The 24882-nt window shown below is 39.1% G+C and overlaps 2 protein-coding genes and 1 long non-coding RNA gene across 3 annotated transcripts; 1 reads left to right on the forward strand and 2 right to left on the reverse strand.

Moving 5' to 3' along the window:
• Positions 1 to 391: 391 nt before the first annotated feature.
• Positions 392 to 9509, reverse strand: rundc1 (RUN domain containing 1). The gene is made up of 5 exons (XM_062050269.1): positions 8968 to 9509; positions 6934 to 7092; positions 6661 to 6859; positions 6501 to 6596; positions 392 to 3059 (listed from the first exon to the last, which is right to left on the reverse strand). The coding sequence occupies exons 1-5, from the start codon at positions 9346 to 9348 to the stop codon at positions 2197 to 2199; spliced, it is 1698 nt and encodes a 565-aa protein (XP_061906253.1). The 5' UTR covers positions 9349 to 9509; the 3' UTR covers positions 392 to 2196.
• Positions 8932 to 14483, forward strand: LOC133651988 (uncharacterized). The gene is made up of 3 exons (XR_009826512.1): positions 8932 to 9049; positions 9175 to 10035; positions 13028 to 14483. It is a non-coding gene; the product is annotated as an uncharacterized LOC133651988 (long non-coding RNA).
• Positions 11071 to 23739, reverse strand: LOC133651984 (progranulin-like). Its single transcript, XM_062050275.1, has 9 exons — positions 23586 to 23739; positions 19097 to 19198; positions 18938 to 19019; positions 18759 to 18865; positions 18508 to 18661; positions 17156 to 17253; positions 16856 to 17077; positions 13065 to 13325; positions 11071 to 11253 (listed from the first exon to the last, which is right to left on the reverse strand). Exons 2-9 carry the CDS (start codon positions 19196 to 19198, stop codon positions 11161 to 11163), a joined length of 1119 nt encoding a protein of 372 aa, XP_061906259.1. The 5' UTR covers positions 23586 to 23739; the 3' UTR covers positions 11071 to 11160.
• Positions 23740 to 24882: the final 1143 nt, after the last annotated feature.

The following is a 24882-nucleotide window of genomic DNA, read 5'->3' on the forward strand; positions in this document are numbered from 1 at the left end:
AAATATTGGCTATTAATTGCATTTTTTGTTTTTACTGTAAATATTCTTGAAGTTGGTCCCATATTCCTAGGCTTGACAGCGATATCACTATTTAAAATTTTTCACAAACCTAAATCATTTTGTAACATTTTATTAATGTTGATAAAAAAAAGAATACACAAAAAGTAAGCATAAAATGTAAAAGTGTAAATAAAATTAGAATAAAAATGTGGACATAAGAATGTAAATACAAAATTTTACTACCCTGCTTAGTGTGTGTCCACTTGACCTACATCAGAACAATGAACCATAAAATGTTTTTTTTTTTTTGAAGTAACATTTTAAAAACAATAAACAAGCAAAAAAATGTAAATAAAACTAGTTTTAAAAAGTTTCATTTTTTAGTCCAGTTTCCATTCGGGTGACATTGTATCTGCATGTGCATGAAAACGGCTAAAAACTGCGAATCTCTTCTAATTGTTAACTTAAAAGAAACGTTCAAAAGGCTCGATTCGTTCACGATGGTCACATTTCTGCAATTCACTTCCCGCTGTTGTATTGCTTCAAGTATTGATCCATCTCTTTGTCTGAGAGCACATTCTGTAGGTTTAACGTACACAATTATATATCTAGTTGCTCAGACAGTAATGTGTTTGTATAAGTTTAGATTGGGGAGTGTTGTTTCTTAGTGGGGAAGGATGGTAATGTCTCTTGTTTTCATGCTAGCACTTGCACTAGGTATAAGCAGTGTTACCGGTCTGTGAGTTTATTTGAGTGTTATCAATCGGTTTTACGATCATTTTAATTTGAAATGGTAATACTAACTATAAGAAGTTTATCATAATACCGTTTATCGTTACATCCCTAACTGTGGAGATGATAGGTGATATGTGACATTCTTCACAATTGGACCGGTGACATTTTTTCTTCACCATTTAATTAATAAGCCCTTAATAATGTTGAATCTGCAGTAAAATAAAATGATTACTCATAAGAAGCACAACAAAAACATATTTAATCAGTTTAAAATTGCTCCACAAATGCATGAAACAGAATGACAATGTGGAAAATATAAATTAAATATTTTGATATATGTTTAGTGTTTGAGATGAAGACATAATACAGTAATATTATGAATAGTTGCATTACAGCAATCAGCCTGGCTACTGTTACTAGACTGAACAATGAATATATGCTGCAATGGTTCACCTTTAAAGCTAAAACATGCTTCAATAAATAATTGTGTATATAAATACCAGCATCACAGGGCAAATAACAGTTGGCATAAACATGATCTATCAAACTGTCAATGATCAAATAGGTTTCCTGTTGCACAAAAAATATGTTTTAGCGTGGATATCACTACAGTACTTTAATAGCATCAGCTGTTTTTACATTCAGGGAGAAGATATGGTACTTCATTATAGGGTGCACAAAACATAGATTCTCACCTAATCAAAAATCTTATTCATCCCGGTTCTAAATAGATTTATAATTTTCAAAAATTGATTTAAAAAAATATATATTTTAACTTTTTTTTCTAAGAATCATTTTTTTGTAAGAATAATTTTTTTAAAAGACGGTCATAGGCCATCTCCATGCAACCAGAAGGAGCTTTTCTAACCTCAGACCTGTTTTGAAAAAGTCTTAATATAATTAATATACCAAATAACATATTGCGAGAATCGGTTTGGATCGAGAACCGTGTTGAATCGAGAATCGATTCTGAATTGAATAGTCACCCCAGGAATCGGATCAAATCATTAGGTCCCCAAAGATTCACACCCTTACTTGCTACTCAGGATAAAACAAAAGCAAACAGTTTTACTACAGTCATGTAACATAACATAACATTTATCGTCAAATTAAATCCGTTTGAACCTGAATGAGGGTTTGAAGCGGAACTGCGAGACTTCAAACAAAGCAGCACTCCTTGCTCCTTTTCAAACTAAAAGCAGCAGGTGCGAGGGCGTCCATCTTGGATTGACGGCCACATTACAGTAGTGATTACTGTACACGTCTACTGCCGCTAGCACAGGAATGTTGTTGAATATAAAGCTCAGGAAGAAGGTGAGGTCACTTCGAGTCAAAGGCAACTACACAGTTTATCGTAGTCATGGACATTTTCAGGAGGATTTGCTAAATGGTGCAGCGCCGTCATCTTGCTCGCGTTGATGCTACGTTCAAAGAGCCGCTTGTACTCAAAGTTTGCAGGCTTCAGAAAGCGTCCTTGATGTTGTTCAGCTGTCGCACGGCCAGGTCTACGGGGAGGTGAAACTTGAGGTGGCTGATGCGTCCCAGGATGCGCAGGGCGCCCTCGAAGCCGGTCTGCGCCATGTAGCTCCAGGAGAGGTAGTGCGGGTGCACGAGCGTCCCCGCCTTACACAGCAGGTTGAGCCAGGACACCAGGCGCTGCTCGTTGAGTGCCATGCACACCAGCGCCTTGAACTCCGTGTCCGGCCCTCGCTTGTAGCGCCCGTGCTCCTTCAGCACGGTGTGCACGGCCCAAAGCAGAGACTGTTTGGGGGTGACGCTGACCGGGTTGCCCCCTACAGGCAGGCTGAAGGACTGCGACAGCTGGCGGGCCGGCGACTCGGCGAATGCTTTGCCGTTTTTGGAGTGGTAGTACTTGACGAAGAGTTCCCAGGGATGAATGGACTGTGAGGTGGCCTTGAATGGCAGCAGGCAGGAGATGGGCGCCAACACCAGGCTGACGGCCTGCGACGGCGACACCAGACCGTGAGCCAACAAGTCCTTCAGCGCCATCGCCAGCTCCTTCCTCACGCACGCCGTCAGCTCGTCCCGAGGCCCCAGCGCAGAGTTGCTGGTGTAGTTGACCACGTGCTCGAGGGCCGGCTGCCTGCGCGAGCCCAACACTCGCACCTTCTCCGCCGCCGCCTCCAGACGCTGCAGCAGAGGACCGTAGTCCCGCTGTCCGGACTCCTGAGGCCACATGCTCGCGGGAACCTGGTTGGTCGAGCAGCCGAACTGGCTGGCGGCGAAGATCTGCAGCACGGCGAGCGCCTTCTGGATCAGCTGCAGACCCGTCTCTCGCATCCTCTGGGCCTGCTCCGGGTCCACTGCAGCCATAGAACACAACAAAGTCTAACGTGTAGGTCACAGGTCACACTAACACCTGGGTCAACTTGGCCCCCTTATTGTTGCAAATATCAAAATAACACTGCAATTCTTTTGTGGTGTAAAATGTTTACTTTAAGTGATTCTAAAATACATTTTCTGACGAGTGACCTCAACCAGCCCCCCCACCTTGTCAAAATATTCCCAGAATTATCCCATTTGTTTGTGCTGAAAACATTTTTTTTTTCAAAATATAATGTTTTTTATGTTATTAGTAATGTTTTGTTATTCATAACCATCCCCTCCAACCATGTCAGAATCTCCCCAAAGTTGTCCCAAACGTTTATGCTTCAAAATTCCATCCATCCATTTCTACCGCTTGTCCCGTTCGGGGTCACAGGGGTGCTGGAGCCTATCTCAGCTGCATTCAGGCGGAAGGCAGGGTACACCCTGGACAAGTCGCCACCTCATCGCAGGGCCAACACAGATAGACGAACACCATTCACACTCACATTCACACACTAGGGCCAATTTTTTGTGTGTGTTGCCAATCAACCTATCCCCAGGTGCATGTCTTTGGAGGTGGGAGGAAGCCAGAGTACCCGGAGGGAACCCACGCAGTCACGGAGAGAACATGCAAACTCCACACAGGATTGAACCCAGGACCTTCGTATTGTGCGGCACACACACTAACCCCTATTCCACCGTGCTGCCCTGCTTCAAAATTGCTTTGTCTATTTTAGCTTTTATGATATAGACGTGTTATAGATTTTATTTTTACATGCTATTATTTCTAAACAGCACCCCCACCTTGTCAAAATCCCTCCAAAATTGTCCCAAACGTTTGTCTTACAAATTCTTTTTTTGAACTATTATAGTTTTTATGTAAAACATTTTTTATATACAGTATGTTGATAATGTGTTATTCATAACCACCCCCCTCACCTTGTCAAAATCTGTACAAAATTGTCCCAAACGTTTATGCTTCAAAATTGTTTTGTCTATTTGAGTTTTTATGATATAAACGTGTTATAGATTTTATGTTTACATGCTATTATTCATAACTAGCACCCCCCCCCCCCCCTTGTCATAATCCCCCCCAAAATTGTACCAAACGTTTGTTCTACAATTTTTTTTAAACTATTATTAAAGATATAGTTAAAGTACCAATGATTGTCACACACACACTAGGTGTGGTAAAATGTGTCCCCTGCATTTGACCCATCCCCTTATTCACCCCCTGGGAGGTGAGAGGAGCAGTGGGCAGCACCGGTGGCCGCGCCCGGAAATCATTTTTGATGATTTAACCCCCAAATCCAACCCTTGATGCTGAGTGCCAAGCAGGGAGGTAATGGGTCCCAATATTATAGTCGTTGGTATGACTCGGTCGGGGTTTAAACTCACAACCTACAAATCTCAGGGCCGACACTCTAACCACTGGGCCATTTAGTATATATTATATTATAGCTTTTATGTTAAAAAAGTTTTACATATGTTGATAATGTGTTATTCATATTCATCCCCCCCACCTTGTCAAATCTGCCCAAACTTGTCCCAAACGTTTATGCTTCAAAATTGTTTTGTCTATTTTAGTTTTTATGTCATAAACGTTTTATAGATTTTATGTTAACGTTTTCTTATTCATAACCAGCCCCCCACCTTGTCAAAATCCCCCCCCCCCAAAATAGTCCGAAACGTTTGTTGTAAAAATTGTTTTTTTTTAAACTATTATAGTTCTTATGTTGATAATGTGTTAAACAGCCCCCACCTTGTCAAAATCTGCCCAAACGTTTATGACAAAACATTTTGCAGCACAATCATTTTCCAATCGTTTGAGACAAGTTTAGCTAGATTTTGACAAGGTGTGGGTGCTGATTATGAATAATAAAACAATAAATAACATAAAAACTATAATAGTTAGACAAAACATTTTGTAGCACAAACATTTGGGACAAGCTTGGAGAGATTTTGACAAGGTGGGGTTGCTGATTATGAATAATAAAACAATAAATAACATAAAAACTATAATAGTTAGACAAAACATTTTGTAGCACAAAAGTTTTGAGACAAGTTTGGGGAGATTTTGACATGGTGGGGAAGGCAGGTTATGAAAAATAAAACATTAATAACATAGAAACTATAATATATTTAGACAAAACAAAATTGAAGCACAAACATTTGGGACACGTTTGGAGAGATTTTGACACGGTGGGGGTGCTGATTATGAATAATAAAACATTCAATAACATAAAAACTATAAAAGTTAGACAAAACATTTTTACAAAACAAACGTAGCAAGTTTCGTGAGATTTTGACATGGGGTTGGGGGCTGATTATGAATAATAAAACAATAAATAACATAAAAACTATAATAGTTAGACAAAACATTTTGCAGCACAATCATTTTCCAATCGTTTGAGACAAGTTTAGCTAGATTTTGACAAGGTGTGGGTGCTGATTATGAATAATAAAACAATAAATACCGGTAACATAACAACTATAATAGTTAGACAAAACATTTTGTTGCACAAAAGTTTTGAGACAAGTTTGGGGAGATTTTGACATGGTGGGGAAGGCTGGTTATGAAAAATAAAACATTAATAACATAGAAACTATAATATATTTAGACAAAACAAAATTGCAGCACAAACATTTGGGACACGTTTGGAGAGATTTTGACACGGTGGGGGTGCTGATTATGAATAATAAAACATTCAATAACATAAAAACTATAAAAGTTTGACAAAACATTTTTACAGAACAAACATAGCAAGTTTGGTGAGATTTTGACATGGTGGGGGGCTGATTATGAATAATAAAACAATAAATAACATAAAAACTATAATAGTTAGACTAAACATTTTGCAGCACAGTCGTTTCCCAATCGTTTGAGACAAGTTTGGGTAGATTTTGACAAGATGGGGGTGCTGATTATGAATAATAAAACAGCAAAAAACATAAAAATTATAATAATTAGACAAAACATTTTGCAGCCCAAAGGTAGCACAATCTTTTGAGACAAGTTTGGTTAGATTTCGACAAAGTGTGAAAGGCTGGTTATGAATAATAAAACGTTAACATAAAATCTATAATATAGTTACACCACAAAAAATTGCAACACAAACATTTGTGACACGTTTGGAGAGATTCTGAAAAGATAAGCGTGCTGATTATGAATAATAAAACATTCAATAACATAAAAGCTATAAAAGTTAGACAAAACATTTTTACAGAACAAACGTAGCAAGTTTGGTGAGATTTTGACAAGGTGGTGGGGGGCTGGATGACATCACTTGTTAGAAAATGTATTTTGGAATAACTTAGAAACCGGAACGGCACAAACAAATATTTTTAGGGCACACACAAATGGCAGTGTTATTTGAATATTTGCCATGATAAGGGGGCCAACTTCTACAAAACTAAACCTCTCGGTTCAAACAAACCTGTCCTTTTCACCCCAGGGGTCCTGGGCTTGGCGGCGGCCGCTTGAGGCTGCTGGCTGTGTGGGCCGTCAGACAGGAGAGGGTTGCCTACCTCATCTGTGGGAACAACACTCCAGGTCAATACACCCACAGAAGCTTCCAAAGGGAGTCCACTTTGTACCCTGGATGAAGTTGATGAACATCTCCAGGTCTCTGATCTGCGTCTTCAGCTGGTCCACCAACTGCTCCTTCACGCGGGCCGGGTTGACGATCTGCGCGATGGCGGCGTCCACTCGGTGCCGCAGCTCCTCCGGCGTCAGGTCGCCGATGTCTTCGTTCAGGTTGACGTCCAGCTTCTTGATCAGCTCGTCAATGATGACCTGAAGAACGCCAGTGGTTACAAACGGGAAGCAACAACCACGGCGAGTGTTGAACAGTAGGCGGCGCTCCCCACCTTCTGTCTCTCCAGGACCACAGACTGTGGCAGAGAGTCGTAGCTGCCCTCCTGGTAGGCAAAGTGCTCCAGGTCGTCCAGCTGGGTCTTCAGCTGGAGAATGAGATCTTTTTGTTTCTCTCTCTGAGCCTCCAGGCGCTCGCGCTTCTCTCGCTCCGTCTGAAAGACAAACAGACATCGTCAGCACGTCCCTGACACAAATGCGTCTCGTGGAAACCCCGAGCAATGTTTGATTCTTTACTCACCAGGTCCCCCTGCAGGCGAAGCATGCAAGGGACAAATAAAGAGCCATGTTAAACGTGAAGAACAGGGAGTACACATTCACTGAGTACACACCTGCCTTCATCAAACATGACTGCGGGACTTTTTTTTTTTTAACGTCATCTGCACTACCATGAGCTTATGTAACGAAATGTCGTTCTTATCTGTGCTGTAAAGTTCAAATTTGAATGACAATAAAAAGGAAGTCTAAGTCTAAGTCATAAAAGAGGAAAAATTTCTTAAAGTAGGAGACTTCAGCGAGCGAATGGCAACATATGACACGGAAAGCCGCTTTAATCTGCTCAGCAATGGTTTCAGTCAGACATTTGTTTTGATCTGTGTGACATAACCCTTTCATCAAATGTCCAAAAAGACGTATAACTGTAGATCTCAATGCGGATTCCATTCATTTGTGTTCTGCAAGTATTTGTAATAAGTTAGTAGGGCTGCAGCTATCAATTATTTTAGTCATCGATTAATCTATTGATTTGTTTATTCAATTAATCGAGTAATTGGATAAAATACATTTTATAGCCTCCATGTGTATTTCAGGGAAAATAGTTGGAATAAACAAAGATTTATCTACTTGCCATAATCCTCATTACCTTCTATTTACATTTTGTTTACCTTCTAATTCTCTCCTTTTGGCTTCTATTGACATGTTTTAACTTACATTACCTTTTTATTACCTAATTAAAAATACCTTATATTTACTTTCTATTTAACTTCTTTTACATTTTATTTACCTTATATTTAACTTTTTAAATGTTTTTACATTTGACCTTTTATTTACCTTCTTTTACCATATATTTAACTTATTTTTCCTTTGTTTACCTTATATTTACCTTTGTTTACCTTATATTTATCAATATTTTCTTCTATTAACCTTATTTTAACATTTTACATTTACCTTCTTTTACCTCTTTTTCAACTTATTTTACCTTCTTTTATGCAGTAGAAGATTTTATCTTTTTTTTTATTAGTTACACTCAAACGATTATTCGAAGCAACATAATATAAATCAAAGCTTTTTTATAATCAAATTAATCAATTAATCGTTGCAGCCCTAATGTCAGCTAATTGAGGCTTGTAAGTGGAAGGTGGTGGGATCCATTCAGATATCACTGTTTTTAATACCAGAGTACAAATGCAAAACTTTGAAGTATCGCCCACCTCTATTGTAAACTTTTTTTCAACTTTCATCGCTTCAGTCACTAGATCAACTTCAAATCTGTCGATTATAATTTTTTCATAATTTTTTGTTTTATGCCCATTTTTAGTTGCAATTTTTTAAATTTTTATGGCAAACAAAATATGCAATATTTTCTCAAAAAATATTTCAAAGCGGATTATTGGTGTGAAGTAATTGGAGCCTTGAATAGGTCAATAATTTATAACGACATTGATTTTAATTGATTGATTATTTGTTATTTTAAAGTAAAAGTTTAAGTTTAAAGTCAGTTAAAAGTTTGTTAAAGTCAACATTGCAACTTTTTCCCACTACATTTAATTTGTAAGTTTTTATTTTTAAATTATTTTTTAACAGTCATTTTACAAAGTTCCGCAGGTCGTTAAAAAAGTTATCTGTGGGCCACAAATGGCCCACGGACTGCACTTTGGACATCCCTGGTTTATTAGTTGATTTCATGTTTCAGTAACTCTGAGTAAATGTCAAAGCCTAATGTCGGGGAAGAAAAAAATAAAAGAAGGAAAAACGAATTTGACTGGAATATAAATTGCACCGCCCATCCGGACCGGAAGTTGCTGACCCACCGTGTTGTGGATCTGCTGCGCGTCCCGGGCCCTGCTGCCCACCACATGCGGGCATCCCTTGAAGGCGAACTCCTCCAGCTCGGTGAGCATCTTCTCCTTCTCCTCGCTCTGTGCGTGGACAATCTGCTTGAGGCGGAACTGCACTTGAGCGAAGTGCGACGTGAGTGCGAGCAGCGAGGAATTAAGCAGCTCTTGTTCCTCCTCCAGCTTCATCAGCCGCACCGCCATTTCCTCTTCGCCGACGGAGCCTCGCTGCCTCGGCTGGCCGCCGGAGCCGCTCTCCTCCTCCGGGCTGGCCACGGCGCCCACCGGTGCCCAGCGCTCTCCGGCGCCGGCCAACACGACCTCGCTGTCCGAGGCCGATAGCTCCTCTGCGGACATGGTGGACGACGAAGGCCGATTCTACGCCGCCGGTTAATTAATCACTCAAGTTTCCTGGGCTCTCAACTGTTTTAAGCGGCGGATCATAGCTGTGACAGCAGGTGTATCGCCATCTTGGACAGGATGAGTCATACGTCAGAGCGGAGACGCGTCAGCCAATCACAGGGCGACCGAGGAAACACCGGAAGTGAAGTCGTTTCGTAATAAGACGCTTGGAAAAGACCGGAAATGAAGTAATTTCTTAACAACAAGACACTTTTGTTTCCATCCATCCATTTAATTTCTACCGCTTGTCCCTTTCGGGGTCATGGGGGGTGCTGGAGCCTATCTCAGCTGCATTCCTTTTCCTAAAAGTTTATGCCCACGCACATATTTGTATCTTTATTCTATAATATTTAATGTTTTTAAGACGCTTGAAAAATACCGGAAATGAAGTAATTCCTTAACAATAAGACGCTTTTTTTCCCTTTTCCTAAAAGTTTATGACCACGCACATGTTTTTATCTTTATTCTATAATCCATCTATCCATTTTCTACCGCTTGTCCCGTTCAGGGTCGCGGTGGGTGCTGGAGCCTATCTCAGCTGCATTTGGGCGGAAGGCGGGGTACACCCTGGACAAGTCGCCACCTCATCACAGCGCCAAATATTTTATGTTTTTCAGACGCTTGGAAAATACCGGAAATGAAGTAATTCATTTTGTTTCCTTGTACTAAAAGTTTATGCCCACGCACATGTTTTTATCTTTATTCTATAATATTTAATGTTTACAATTTAGTTTTTGTCTGGGTGTTGATGGTAATAGTTTAATACTTAAGAACATTGACACTGTTCTTTAAGATTGTGTTCCTTCTTTATGTTTGTCTTGTACTGTTATGCACTACAATATTGTAGAAATGAAATAATAGTAACAAATATAATAAGATGAATAAAAGTAGAACTGTAGTTGGGTAACTGCAGATTTAAAATATATTATACACCTCAATATTGTTCACCAACATTTTTTTCTTGGCTATTTATGTTTTAAGTAGCAATCAAACATTTTGAGTTTCAAGCATCCACATTATCAGTTGGTGTAGCAAATGTCAGTAAATCTCGTAAGATCCTACCAAAACATCCGGTCTTACTTGCTAGCATTAGTTAATAGCTACAGATAGACATACCTTTTGGTTTTTGCCAGAATGGGAAGGAAGAAAGCGTGTGAAAGACTGTGCTGAGAGGAAGTGGATGGTTTTCATTAAATTAAAAAAATTAATAATATAAAACATGATCGAGCGTGTAGCTAGCTCACTTGGTGAAGCAGTTGGAGTCTACCACTGCTAGTCTGCACCATACTGAACGCCAGCCGTGGATATTAAAATAATATCTAAATGGTGGACATTTATCCATGAAAATATGGGGAAGCTGCTGATGGTGTGTTTGACAGAGAAGCAGGTACTGTACATTATTGTTACATTACTTCATAAATCTACTAAAGATGTTAGTAGTATATTCTATTGTAGTGTTGTTACGCAATGTACCTAAAACTAAAGTTTTTCTTTTTAAAAAGCAAGTTAAAAGTGTGCCGTTTTAGGGGCAAGCACTGATTAAATTCCAAATTAATTTCAATGGTAGACGTTGATTTGAGATGCAAGTGTTTTGAATTAAGAGTTCCGTCTCAAAGCCGCTTAAGCTTGTAAATTGAGGTACTACTGTAAATATATGATACAATTATAATGTAAAAATCAGCTAAATAATATGATTTTTTTCCTTTTTATTTCATACAGTCACAGTTGCAGCAGTTACAAGAGTATTTTCAGTTGTTGCCATTGATGTCACAGAAACTCAGGGCCCTGAATGCATCGGCCGCCTGCTGTGCAAGTGAACCCGGAAGGACAGCAGTGCTCCATGTCGCTGCAGCACACCGCCTGCACAAGAAAAGCAATATTAAACACGCTCTCATACACGTACTGTATGTGCTCCTGCACTACAACGAGCTAATGCAATGAAATTTCGTTCTTATCTGTACAGTAAAGTTCAAATTTGAATGACAATAAAAGGAAATCTAAGTCTAAGTCAATGTATTGCCAACTGAATAAAGAGACATTTGTTTAGACCAGAGACGCACACTGAAAAGTTAAAGCATGCGGGGGCCATTTTGATATTTTTCATTTTCAAAACCTATACAATATATAGATTAAACTTTTAGGACTGCCCTAAAGTTTGGTCCCTGGGACTCGAAAGGGTCTGTCATGTTAAAAAGAGATCATATTATTATTTTGTTTCAAAAAAAATTCAGAGTGGAATATTTGATGTGAAGTAATTGGAGCCTTAAGGTCAATAATTCCCAACAACATTGATTTTAATCCATTATTTTTTGAAAAATTACATAAAAATAAAAAAAGAATCGCACTAAAATGATCGTGGATCCAAAAGGGCCCCACTCTTAAGAGTGTTAACAATATGTCATATATTGTATTACTTTTAGGGCTGCGAATCTTTGGGTGTCCCACGATTCGATTCAATATCGATTCTTGGGGTCACGATTCGATTCAAAATAGATTTTTTTCGATTCGACGCAATTCTCGATTCAAAAACGATATTTTCCCGATCAAAAGGATTCTCTATTCATTCAATACATAGGATTTCAGCAGGATCTACCCCAGTCTGCTGACATGCAAGCAGAGTAGTAGATTTTTGGAAAAAGCTTTTATAATTGTAAAGGACAATGTTTTATCAACTGATAGCAATAATGTAAATTAGTTTTAACTATTAAATTAACCAAAAATATTAATTATTTTATCTTTGTGAAAATATTGGACACAGTGTGTTGTCAAGCTTATGAGATGCGATGCAAGTGTAAGCCACTGTGACACAATTGTTCTTTCTTTTTTTTTTTTATGAATGTCTAATGATAATGTCAATGAGGGATTTTTAATCACTGCAATGTTGAAATTGTAACTAATATTGATACTGTTGTTGATAATATTCATTTTTGTTTCACTACTTTTGGATTGTTCTGTGTCGTGTTTGTGTCCCCTCTCAATTGCTCTGTTTATTGCAGTTCTGAGTGTTGCTGGGTCGGGTTTGGTTTTGGAATTGGATTGCATTGTTATGGTATTGCTGTGTATTGTTTTGTTGGATTAATTAATTTAAAAAAAATAATAGATTTTTTAAAAATGAGAATCGATTCTGAATCGCACAACGTGAGAATCGCGATTCGAATTCGAATCTATTTTTTCCCACACCCCTAATTACTTTCAACACTTAAATCTCTAGATAAACTTCAGATACGTCAATTATGTTTTTTTTAATGTATTATTGTTTTATGCCATTTTTGTCCCAAAAAAATGTTTATATGGCAAACACAAAATATTTTAAAGTGTATTATTTGATGTGAAGTAATTGGAGCCTTGAATAGGTCAAGAATTCATAACATTGATTTTGATTCATTAATATTTTTGAGCAATAAAAAAAAACATTCTGCATGGCAGCTGTGTTATTAGAGCCAACATTGCAACTTTTACTTGTTACATTTCACCTCTTTGCTCTTTTTTACACTTTTTTATTTATTAACTTTTTTAAATAGTATTTTTAGAATGTGCAGCTTGTTAAAAAATCAGCTGCACACTGCAAATGGCCTTTGACATCCCTGGTTTAGAGCTTCCTGTCTTATTAAGTCTTATCTTTTTCACTTTACAGATAATCGGCCTGACGTGATTGGAGAGGTGTCTCGTACGTTAGGAAGAGGACAGCATCCCCAAGCTGCTGATGGGATCTTGCAGCAAGTCTGTCCATCTTGGCACGCGCTGTGATCCTGACACGGTACTTGCTGCGGCTTCAAGGTAGAGCCGGGGGTCTGCAGCGGGGTCTCGGTGGAGGCGGCCGGACGTTTGGCGTACCACGGGATCGTCACGCCCTGGAGAATGCACTTGGACCTCTGCTCGTCACACTTGTAGTGGGCGGGGCAGCAGTGATCTCCGTCCTCGCAGCACACGGCCTGGGTGGTAAAATCCGAACTGTATAAAAAATACTTGCCAACCACGAGGCTTTCGGTTCTGCTTTCACAGGCCAACAAATGCTGAATCAGGGCAAAAAGAACTGGTGCAACTACAAACTGAAAGTAAAAATATGGAACAGATTGATGATTCTCACAGGTTTTGTTTTTGATCATCAATATGGTGCTTTTCCCTTCTACTGTTAAACGGAAAGGTGCTAAAGTAGAACGTCCATTCCACATTTGGTAGCAAGCTCGCAAGCTGTAATATCAATACCGCCTGTACCAGATCTTAATGCTCAAATATCCATTCTCAAATCACAATAGCGATACTTTAGCTCAGGGGTATCCAAATGTTTTCCACCAAGGGGCGCATACTGATAAGTCAAAGTATGCGTGTGCCATATTGATATGTTTTTATTTAAAATAATGCTAGAAACAGATATTGTGTCAGCCCTGTATTACAGGTGACTATAAGTACTATTAATCATTACCGTTTTTTTTTTGCTCTTTTTGCTACATTTTTACTGTTGTTTTTTTCCTATGTCAGAATACAATACAAATAATAACATTGTAGCCCTGTATGATAATATTGATGTGCAGTTACATATTTAACACTGTTCACTGTTGTTGTAATTTTTCAAATTCACTAATTCTCAAGTTGGTGTTATTTTATTTTTTAATTAACTAACTTAACTTTGTTTATACTTTATGTACTGTATATATGGAGGTATGTTATTCTTTGAAATGCACATCTTTTTCAATTTTCAGCAGACAAATTAGTTATGTCAATATCGGATCGTATCGCTGATATCAGCCTGAATTTGACTTGGTATCGAATCTGAAAAAAAAATCAGTGGTATCGCACATCACTACTGGCTATGTTGGTGCGTTGGCATATTCTATTTTATTACATTTTTTCACACGTTTTTATTCATGTGAAACCATTTTTATGCCATACTTTTTGACTCAAACTTGAATTTAATTTGATAGGAAATAAATTGTTCATTAATTATTTTTTTTTGTCCAAAATAACAAATTTAACAATCAAAATATAAACTAGAAAACCCTTTTAGCACAACTTCAACCAGAAGTCCAACCCAGTATGATATTTTTTTTAACTGTAAAATTCTGGCAACTGAGCTGCTAGTTTGTAATCGTAAAACGTACAGTCAATTTTACACTATATTACTGTAAATTTAAAAATGGTAGCACTGTTATTTTTACAGTGACATTTTTTCAAAAAAACATCTGCCTCTTTTTTACCGTAAAATCTATGGTAGTTGTTTTTACAATGCATTATTGTAAATGGAAAAACAGAATTATTTTACAGTAAAATTATTTTGTCAGTTCTATTATCTTAAAATCAATGTGTTACTGTACATTTAAAAATTTTACAGTAAAATTCTGACTACTGGGTTGCCAGTATTTTACTTTAAAATGTGCTAACTTTTTTACAGTGAATTACTGTTGATATAAAAACGGTACAACTTATCTTCACCCTAACTTTCTGGCAACTAAGCTGCCAGTTTTTTACCGTAAAATGTACAGTAGTTGTTTTTACAGTGCATTATTGTACATTTTAAAACGGTACCACTGTTATTTCTACGGTGAACATCTGGAGACTGAGCTCCCAGTTCGTACAGTAAAATCTGCAGTACAGGGTTTTTACAGGGCATTACTGTAACTGGAAAAAGGGTAAAAAAAAAAAAAGTCAGCAAAATTCTAGCAACTAAGCTGTCTGTATTTATGGACTAAAATCTACGGTAATTGTTTTTACAGTGCATTATTGTAAATGGAAAATTGGTACAACTTTGATTTTTACAGTAAAATTGTGACTACTGAGTTGCCAGTATTTTACTGTAAAAAAGTTTTTTACAGTGCTTTACTGTAAATATCCAATGTTATTGTACAGTGAAATTCTGGGGACTGAGCAGCCAGATTTTACTGTTAAATCCACAGCAGTGTTTTTTTTTAAACAGTAACTTACTGTAAATTGGAAAAGGGTAGCACAGATATTTTTACAGTAAAATTCTGGCAACCTAGCTGACAGTTTTTTTTACCGTAAAATCTGACTTTTTTTTGTTTGTTTTTTACAGTGTAGCCTTACCACTACAAGCCACAGGGGACAGTGAGACTATTCTGGGAAATTTGCCATTACATTCTTATCAGTGACAGAGCAGGAAAGGGCTAACAATACATTTTTGGTCAAATTTAATATGAAGCGCCCTGTTATTTATTAATTTTTACACAAGCCTCTTCACACAAAACGCCCCCCTCCTCCCCCCCACAGATTTGGAGCCCTACGCTCAGCATGTGGTCCACCTATAGGGAGGTGTGGTGCACCTATAGCAGTCTTTCTCAAACAGTGAGGCGGGCCCCCCGGGGGGGGGCACGGTGCAATGTAACCTCGGGGAACATGCTTTTTTTTTGCTGTACCAGAATATGATGAGCGTATGTCGCACTTGGCTTCACTGTAACCATGGTGGGGGACGAGGAAAGACTGGTGTGTTGTTTCCTTTAGTTTTGATAAGCTTACAATGTTATGCAGAGGTTTTGCCTTAACAAATTTATCGACAAAATATACTATTTTTAGTCATGGTGGTACGGAGCCCCTAAAGGGACATGGGAATTTTTTTTTTTTTAGACATGTATCTCGTGGCCACGAGAAAGTATCTCGTGGCCACGAGAAACTTTCTCGTGGCCACGAGAAACTTTTTATAAAAAAAAATAAAAATAAAAATAAAATTTTTTTTTTTTTTTTTTTAATAAAAAGTTTCTCGTGCGCACGAGAAACTTTCTCGAGGCCACGAGAAACTTTCTCGAGGCCACGAGAAACTTTCTCGAGGCCACGAGAAACTTTCTCGAGGCCACGAGAAACTTTCTCGAGGCCACGAGAAACTTTGGATGCGTGCGCACGAGAGAGCATATTGGATGCATGCGCGTGGTTTGAGGTGCGTGTTAAAATGGCAGTTTAGAAGTTAATTCGGCTCTATTTCCAACAAAAACGTTCCCTCCCCCATAATCTCCCGTTGCTCAGCAGTTTTGCTCCCTTTTATTAAAAAAAGATGGCTGCAGTAGATTTATTCATGTTCCTTCAAATGCGGAATATACCTGAAAGTGTCATCAACAAACTAAAAGAAGACAAGGTGAGGATATTTTTTAACTATTATATAAAGTAAAAAATTGCCTACTTTTAATGTTGCTATTTTACTGTAGAAAATACCATTTAGCAAAAGTTTTGCTTTTTACAGATCGACACCAATGTCATAGGTACGGAGCCCCTAAAGGGACATGGGAATTTTTTTTTTTTTAGACATGTATCTCGTGGCCACGAGAAAGTATCTCGTGGTTTCTCGTGGCCACGAGATACATGTCTAAAAAAAAAAAAATTCCCATGTCCCTTTAGGGGCTCCGTATGGTGGAGAGTGGGGGGGCGCAAAATATTTTCTTCTTCCTAGGGGGGGCGTAACACAAAATATTTGAGAAGCACTGACCTATAGGGAGGTGTGGCCCTGCATGGCAGTATTTACCTGAGGTAAAGGACAGCATCCCCACTGTCCTGCCGAGTTCTTACAGCAGGTAGAGCCTTCTTCACAGGTGTGCTTTTTGTCGCAAACCACATCCCGCTTGGGAAGTGCGGGGACTTTCTCCAGCCAGGCCACAGACCCAGAGTCCATATCGCACGTCTGAGCGGCCGTGTTGCAGGTGTACCCTTCAGGGCAGCAGTGTACTAAATCAGAGCAGCAGACCGCCTGCGGAGGATCACAAACATCCGGGGGTGCCTTTAGACCCAAAAGTGTTGGGGCAGAAAGGGGCGGCCATCGTGTTACCTTTGGTAGTGGACAGCAGGACCAGTTGCCTTTTTGGTTTTTGCAGCATGTGGAGCCATCTGGGCACGAGTCCTTACTATTACATGGGACAGGATTGGCTGGAAAAAGACCAAAATCATCCAAAAGTGAGAAACAAGCAGCTAATTGTGCAAGTGTGGCATGGAGGAGAGATGCTATGTGTGCACCATGCTAACGTGACTCAGAACAACATACAGTGGAACCCCGCTTTACCTTTATATGCCTTAGTGTGCGAACCATGTCTCTGTGTACTAACGCGTCCTTCATTAATTTTGTGTCATGCAGGCAAAAAGCAGGGTGCAGCATTTTAATGAGGAGGCGGAGCACCCCCATGTCACTTGCTGCCCAATACACTACTAGTCACTTTAGTGTTGGTGATCTTTTTCTGTGTTTTTTTGCCGTTTGACAAGTTTTGTCTATTTTTCTAACTCAATATGAGTCCCAAAAACTCAACAGATGTGGAATGAAGGAAGGAAACGCTGTGGAGTTAAAAAAAAAAAAAAAGACTATTTGCGAGGAGTGCATTAATGGAAGAATCGACGAAGCAGGCTTAGTACCGCAGCAAGTTTTAATTGTGATGAGAGTGGACTTTTCTTGAAAGCGATGCCAGAGCAGACTTATTTCACAGCGGCACAAGAGCACATACGCGCACAATTGCTCTCGCCCCCTTTCGTTCTCTCTCCCGGTCTACTGCTTTCTCCTCAGCTCTTTACCGTTGTTAATGTGGGTGGATTTTACTTTTTTAAATGTTTACTGTCAGGGATTTTTGTGATGTCTGATCATTTGTGAGGACACCATAGTGGCTTCTTGGTTTGTGCGCGTGTTGGCAGAGCAGCGCACAGTTCAGCTTGCTGTTGTTGTTTTGGCATGTTAATAAAGAGAAAGATGTTACATCATCTCCTCGTTATGTTTGTTTTAATATACAGTACTGTTAAGTAGGGGTGTCAAAACATATATTTTAAAAATAATCGTGATTCTTATTTGTAACGATTCTTAATAGATTTTAAAAAATCAAGAATCTTTTTTTTTTTATAATTTAAATAATACATACATAAGTTAATAAAAACATAACATTGAGAGAATAACAGTAGTATTAATAGCGATACATTTAGAAAATAACACAATAAAGATAAAAATAATAAACTGATAACAAATGAGGCAACAAAAGAAGTGTCCCACGCTTCTCTTATCTAAAGTAAAAAAGGAGGAAGTACGTTGCCTCGGTCTAGCCTGCTGACTGCATCAACTAACTGAATCTCCAGCGTTGCACAATCGTTGGGATGAATGAGGAAGTTATTTGGCGGCTGTAGTGCTCGCCCCCACCGTTAACCCACCTCTCTGGTTCTCCCAGTCGACCCGCTTCCTGGCAGGCATCTTGTCCCACATGGGCATGTCCTCCCAGGAGGACCGGGAGACACATCTGGAGCGTTCAACGTCACACGAGGTGCCTTCAGGGCAGCAGTGGACCTTGTCTTCACAGCACACAGCCTGATTTGGGATGCAGATTGAGAACCTTTTCATTGCACCGGGCCAAATGAGATGGTGGACAGGTTTAGACCTGAAGGAGCCAGAGCGGTGGCACTACCTTCGGAACGGGGCAGCATCCCCAACTGCCATCTGGTTTCTCACAGCAAGTGTTCGCATCGGGACACTCAGACACCAAGTCAGCGCACATGACGACTGACGGGAGCTCTGTGGAAGTCAGACACACATGAAGACAAATCCAAACGTCCAAAAATGCCTGGAAAGGTCACAAGTAAAAACCTTGTTTGATGCACCAGAGGCTGTCTGCACTGCAGCGGTGACCCTCATGACAGCAACGCTTGCCGTCAGCACACAACAATCCCTGTTGAAAAATAACAACAATAATTCCAAACCGTTCCAGTATTTATTTACAGTTCCTTCTATGGGGTCATACGTCACCTGGTCGGAGGGGCTGCACTCGTAGCTGCTGGAAGGGGCTAGGGTGCCTCCTGCGTGAACCAAAACCAGCACAGTCCAGCAGAACACAGCCAGCCTTAGCATCTACAAAGTACATACAGTGCTTACAGAAAGTAAAATCATGGTTGTAGTTTTTAAACGTTAGCCATTTTGTTTTGTAGACCGCCGGCCTTGATAATATTCCCTCCAGATTCCTCAGGGACTCTGCCTCCATCATTGCCCCGATCATCACGCATATAATAAACCTATCAATTACACAAGGCCAAGTACCAAAAGATTTTAAGATAGCAAGAGTAACTCCCCTCTGAAGCAAATTGGAACCTGGCAACTACCGACCTGTTTCTATTCTCAGTTCCGTTTCGAAAGTAATGGAGAAAATAGTTTATGAACAGGTCGATAGTTACCTTGCCACTAATAAACTCATGTACAAATTCCAATCCGGCTTCAGAACTAACCACTCCACTGACACATGCCTTCTCTATCTGACCGACCACATCAAACATGAGGTGGACGCGGGCAAATACTGCGGCAAGGTCATGCTGGACCTTCAGAAGGCCTTTGACACCGTTAACCACGCTATACTGTTGGATAAGCTCAGAGCAATCGGATTTAACAAAACCTCATGGAGCTGGATGCATGGGTGCTAGGGTACCAGGAGGTGCAATATCTGTTGCATTGGCCGGGAATTGGCCTAATGACTGAGCTACGTGACGTCATTTATTGTGATGTCCCACTGAGCATTTCTGGTCGGGACGGGATTCGAATAAAGAATCAACTCTTTTCCTTTACTATAGTGGTCTCGATAACGGGTACCGGTTCTTAAAAAGGGATTCGAGTCCGAGGACTCGGTTCTTTTCTTATCAAACAACCGGGAAAACCGGTTTCGAGTATCATCCCTATCTTAGGTGCACAGGAAGCCAGTGCAAGTGAGCCAGTATAGGCGTAATATGATCAAACTTTCTTGTTTTTGTCAAAAGTCTAGCAGCCGCATTTTGTACCATCTGTAATCTTTTAATGCTAGACATAGGGAGGCCCGAAAATAAAATGTTACAGTAATCGAGACGAGATGTAACGAACGCATGGATAATGATCTCAGCATCGCTTGTGGACAAAATGGAACGAATTTTAGCGATATTACGGAGATGAAAGAAGGCCGTTTTAGTAACACTCTTAATGTGTGACTCAAACGAGAGAGTTGGGTCGAAGATAATACCTAGATTCTTTACCGAGTCGCCTTGTTTAATTGTTTGGTTGTCAAATGTTAAGGTGGTATTATTAAATAGATGTCGGTGTTGAGCAGGACCGATAATCAGCATTTCCGTTTTCTTAGCGTTGAGTTGCAAAAAGTTAGCGGACATCCATTGTTTAATTTCATTAAGACACGCCTCCAGCTGACTACAATCCGGCGTGTTGGTCAACTTTAGGGGCATGTAGAGTTGGGTGTCATCCGCATAACAGTGAAAGCTAACACCGTATTTGCGTATGATGTCACCTAGCGGCAGCATGTAAATACTAAAGAGTGCAGGGCCAAGAACCGAACCCTGGGGAACTCCGCACGTTACCTTAACATAGTCCGAGGTCACATTGTTATGGGAGACACACTGCATCCTGTCAGTAAGATAAGAGTTAAACCAAGACAAGGCTAAGTCTGACATCCCAATACGCGTTTTGATACGCTCTAATAAAATATTATGATCAACAGTATCGAAAGCGGCGCTAAGATCAAGAAGCAGCAACATAGATGACGCATCAGAATCCATCGTTAGCAATAGATCATTAGTCATTTTTGCGAGGGCTGTCTCCGTAGAGTGATTTGCCCTGAAACCGGATTGAAAAGGTTCACAGAGATTGTTAGACGCTAAGTGTTCATTTAGCTGCTGTGCGACAATTTTTTCGAGAATTTTCGAGATAAACGGAAGGTGGGACACCTGCCAGTAGTTCACCATGAGGTCAGGATCGAGGTTAGGTCTTTTGAGTAGAGGATGAATAACCGCTTTTTTGAATGCTAGGGGAACAGTACCAGAGGAAAGTGATAAGTTTATAATATTTAACACTGATGGACCTAATAAAACAAAAAGCTCCTTGATAAGTTTCCCAGGAATTGGGTCAAGTAAACATGTTGTTTGTTTTGTCCCATTTACACATTTTAACAATTCCTCCAATGTTATTTCATCAAGAGAGAGAAACTATTTTGGAGGGCAATGTCCGTCGTATATACAGTCGTATCTGTGTTAATAGAACCCAGTTGTAGCTGAGATGCATTGTCTTTAATCTCTTTTCTAATGACTTCAATTTAAAGAAATTCATAAAGTCATCTGCTGAGTGGGTGGAGCTACTGGGAGGAGTCCCTTGTTGGGTTAGCGATGCTACTGTACTAAACAAAAATTTAGGATCATTTTTGTTGAGGTGGATGAGATTTGAGTAATATTTAGCTTTAGCTGAGGTAAGCATGCGTTTATAAGTTATTAAACTATCACTCCATGCTTGATGGAAAACCTCAAGTTTAGTCGCACGCCATTTGCGTTCCAGCTTTCTACATGATAATTTCTGGGCTTTAGTTTCTTCTGTAAACCATGGGGTACGCCTTTTAGGGGCCCTTTTTAGCTTTAGCGGTGCTACACTATCAATGGTGTCGCGCAGGGCGTCGTTAAAGCTGTTAGTGAGGTTATCAATAGAGCCCACATAATTTGGGAATGGTGCCATTACCGAAGGCAGTAGGTCAGTAAGAGTCGTCGTCACATCAAATGCTGTGTTTCACCACATTATATATATATATATATATATATATATATATATATATATATATATATATATATATATATATATATATATATATATATATATATATATATATATATATATATATAACGATACTAAAAAAGAGAAAATATTAATGATAACATTAATAATAAATAAAATACATAATAAAATAATAAAAAAATTAATTTAAATAATAATTAAAAAAATAACCACAGACAGCTGCATTCCTGAATTGGCTTAGAGAGACACAGCAACCAGCAAGCACACAAAAGGCTCATCAACCACCCACATCCCCGTTGTGTTTCAATCAGGGTTAATTTGGAGATCAGTTTCTCCTACATTTTTCTGAAAGGCACCCCGAAGTACTTGAAACTTTGCAGAACAGCCGTTCAATGTCTGCCTAATCTTCTCCAGTTTGAGAAAATACAGAACATCTTTATCCCAGCAGGAATTGTACCACAATGCCAACAAAATAGTGAATGCTAAACATTAAAGGTGTATTACCACCACCTACTGCAATGGAGTGCGAACCAAAGTTCCATCCCTTCTTCCTCCCTCACATACATACATACATACATACATATACAGTATATGTAACTTCCCATACCAAGTTTTATTGCATAAACGTGTCTCTTCTAGAGAAGCATCTAAAAATGTATGTTTCCTGCTTAGTACCCGGTTATGGGTAAGTAAGCTCCTTCTGTCCATGTCTTCTAACGTCCTTTCTTAGTTTTCTCCTTTCTCTACTGTATTTCCCACAATGAATGATTGCATGTTCCACTGACTCTACCTCTTGTAGCTGTCATAATCTTGTTGGGTGTTTACTTATGATGTGCAATGTCTTATTCAGGTTGGTGTGTCCTAATCTAATGTGTGATATGATTCCTTCCTCTTTTGTGCTCCCCCTTACAGTTCTTCCCGCTCCTATACTGTGTTCTGTATTGCATAAGTGTCCTACTGTTGTACTCATTTCCCAATGTAATTACCACTGTTTCACATATTTTCCTTTAATGATTTTGCCTATGACTTACTGAAAGGTACCTCTCTAAGTCCATTTTTCTTTTTTTGGGGGGGAGGGGTGGGTCTTGAGGGCCCACTATCTCGTTAGCTAGTATTTCTACTCATTTGTGTGCTTGTATTGAGCCGAGGCAGATTACCCCTAAACAATGATACTGTCCTACGTAGCACCAAGTGATAGTGCTGGTCTCGTTAGCGGTTGGACTTGGATCTTGTCTGGAAAGTTTGCTTGGTATTGCCACTCTTTCAGGTGCAAGTCATCACATATCAAAACTATGTGGTTGCATTACAGGCTCAAAAAGTCAACATTGAACAAGGCAATAACATGTGAAAAGCAATAGGGCAACATTAAAGAACACAAAGGACATAAGAGGTATTAAAGTGCATAGAGTTTAACGGTGTCTACATATAGCCACAAAGTGCAACGCAACAAAAAAACGTAAATGAGACAAAACAAAAAAAATAGAAAAAATTATGGCGCACCTACGACTGCACCATGAGTCAGAGTGCCGCTTTTCAAATATATTCCTCAACAAAAACGATACATACACGGACCGGTTGACTTTTAGTTTCACTTTAATAGAAACCCGTCCAGAGGTAAACGACAGTACACATTGCAGTAATAAAAACAACATTGTAGTGACATACTAGAGTTCAATTCAACTTTGATAAAGCAGGTTTGTGTCGCTCTTACCTTGACTAGGATCCGGACCTTGTGTGAAAGCTGTAAAAGTTGCTGCCAAATGTTGTCTTGAACACGCCCATATTATAGAAACCAGATAGGCAGGCTCGCAGGGGAGTCAGTAAAGGTTTTGGTCATTTCATCATTGATTGGAATAAAAAAACAAACAGCCAAATATGGTTCATTTGAATAAAAAACAACAACAAACAAACAAACAAAACGTTTATCTTTTTTGGTGTCAAATAGCAATAACAACATCTAAAAACGGTTGAATTTGTATGTTATATTTCATATAATTCATATAACAAACATTTAATTCCCTCGCTAGTAAACATAAATGGAAAACAGACCAAAAGAGATGTTTTTTTCCATGTTCTGACACCGGGCATACTACGGTACCCGTGTGCAGTTTTTTTCTGACAGGCCAATCCGCGAGCATGTCTTTAAAATCGCCACTTCCGGTTTCGTCCGTTTTGGTCTGTTTTTCAGTTTCTGTGGATATGTGCGTGGATACTTCTGAAGATGTCCGTCCTCGTTGTGCCATGTCTAAAATAATGTCTGTTTAGGGCCCCAACAACATTTTAGGTAGAGTCACGGGTACCGTGGTAATTTTCCCTGCTTTTACTTTGAAAATAAAACTTTCGGTGTCTGTAGATTAAAACATCCCTTTTGGTGTGTGTTTCCGTTACTGATTTTACTTGTTGCTATATGAAATAGAAAATACAAGGCAAACCGTTTTTTGACGTACTTATTGCTCTTCGACACCCAAAAGGGAGAACGCTTTGTTTTTTTTATTTTCTGTTTTTTATTTTTGGAATGAAAATCAAAGAAACCAATCTTTTTTTTTATTTTTCAATTATTGTTGTGATTTAAAAAAAATCAATGACCAAAACAAACACAGTCCGTGTACTTTCCGTTCATTCTATTTCCAATTCTGAAACGCAAATAAAAAAACAAAATTAGGGCTGTTTTTCGATTTTTATTATATATGAGATAGGTTCCAGCACCCCTCGCGACCCCGAAAGGGACAAGCGGTAAAAACAATGGATGGATGGATGGCAGATTTTAAAACAAACAAAAAAGGGTTGATTTTCATTAAATGATTGTCATCAAATTAGATTTTGTGCTGGTTTCCTTTTATGGATTTTTATTGTTCCTAATAAACACAAAAAATCGAATATATGTTCTTCCAAACTGCAAACATGCTTGGTTATCTGTGTGGTGACAAATTAAACCGGAAGCAGTATTTAAGGTCTGTGTACCTCCCGTTCATTTTATTTTTCTTAAATGCAAATCAAAAAACACATTT

The sequence above is a fragment of the Entelurus aequoreus genome, linkage group LG06, assembly GCF_033978785.1.
Source record: "Entelurus aequoreus isolate RoL-2023_Sb linkage group LG06, RoL_Eaeq_v1.1, whole genome shotgun sequence".
NCBI lineage: Eukaryota > Metazoa > Chordata > Actinopteri > Syngnathiformes > Syngnathidae > Entelurus > Entelurus aequoreus.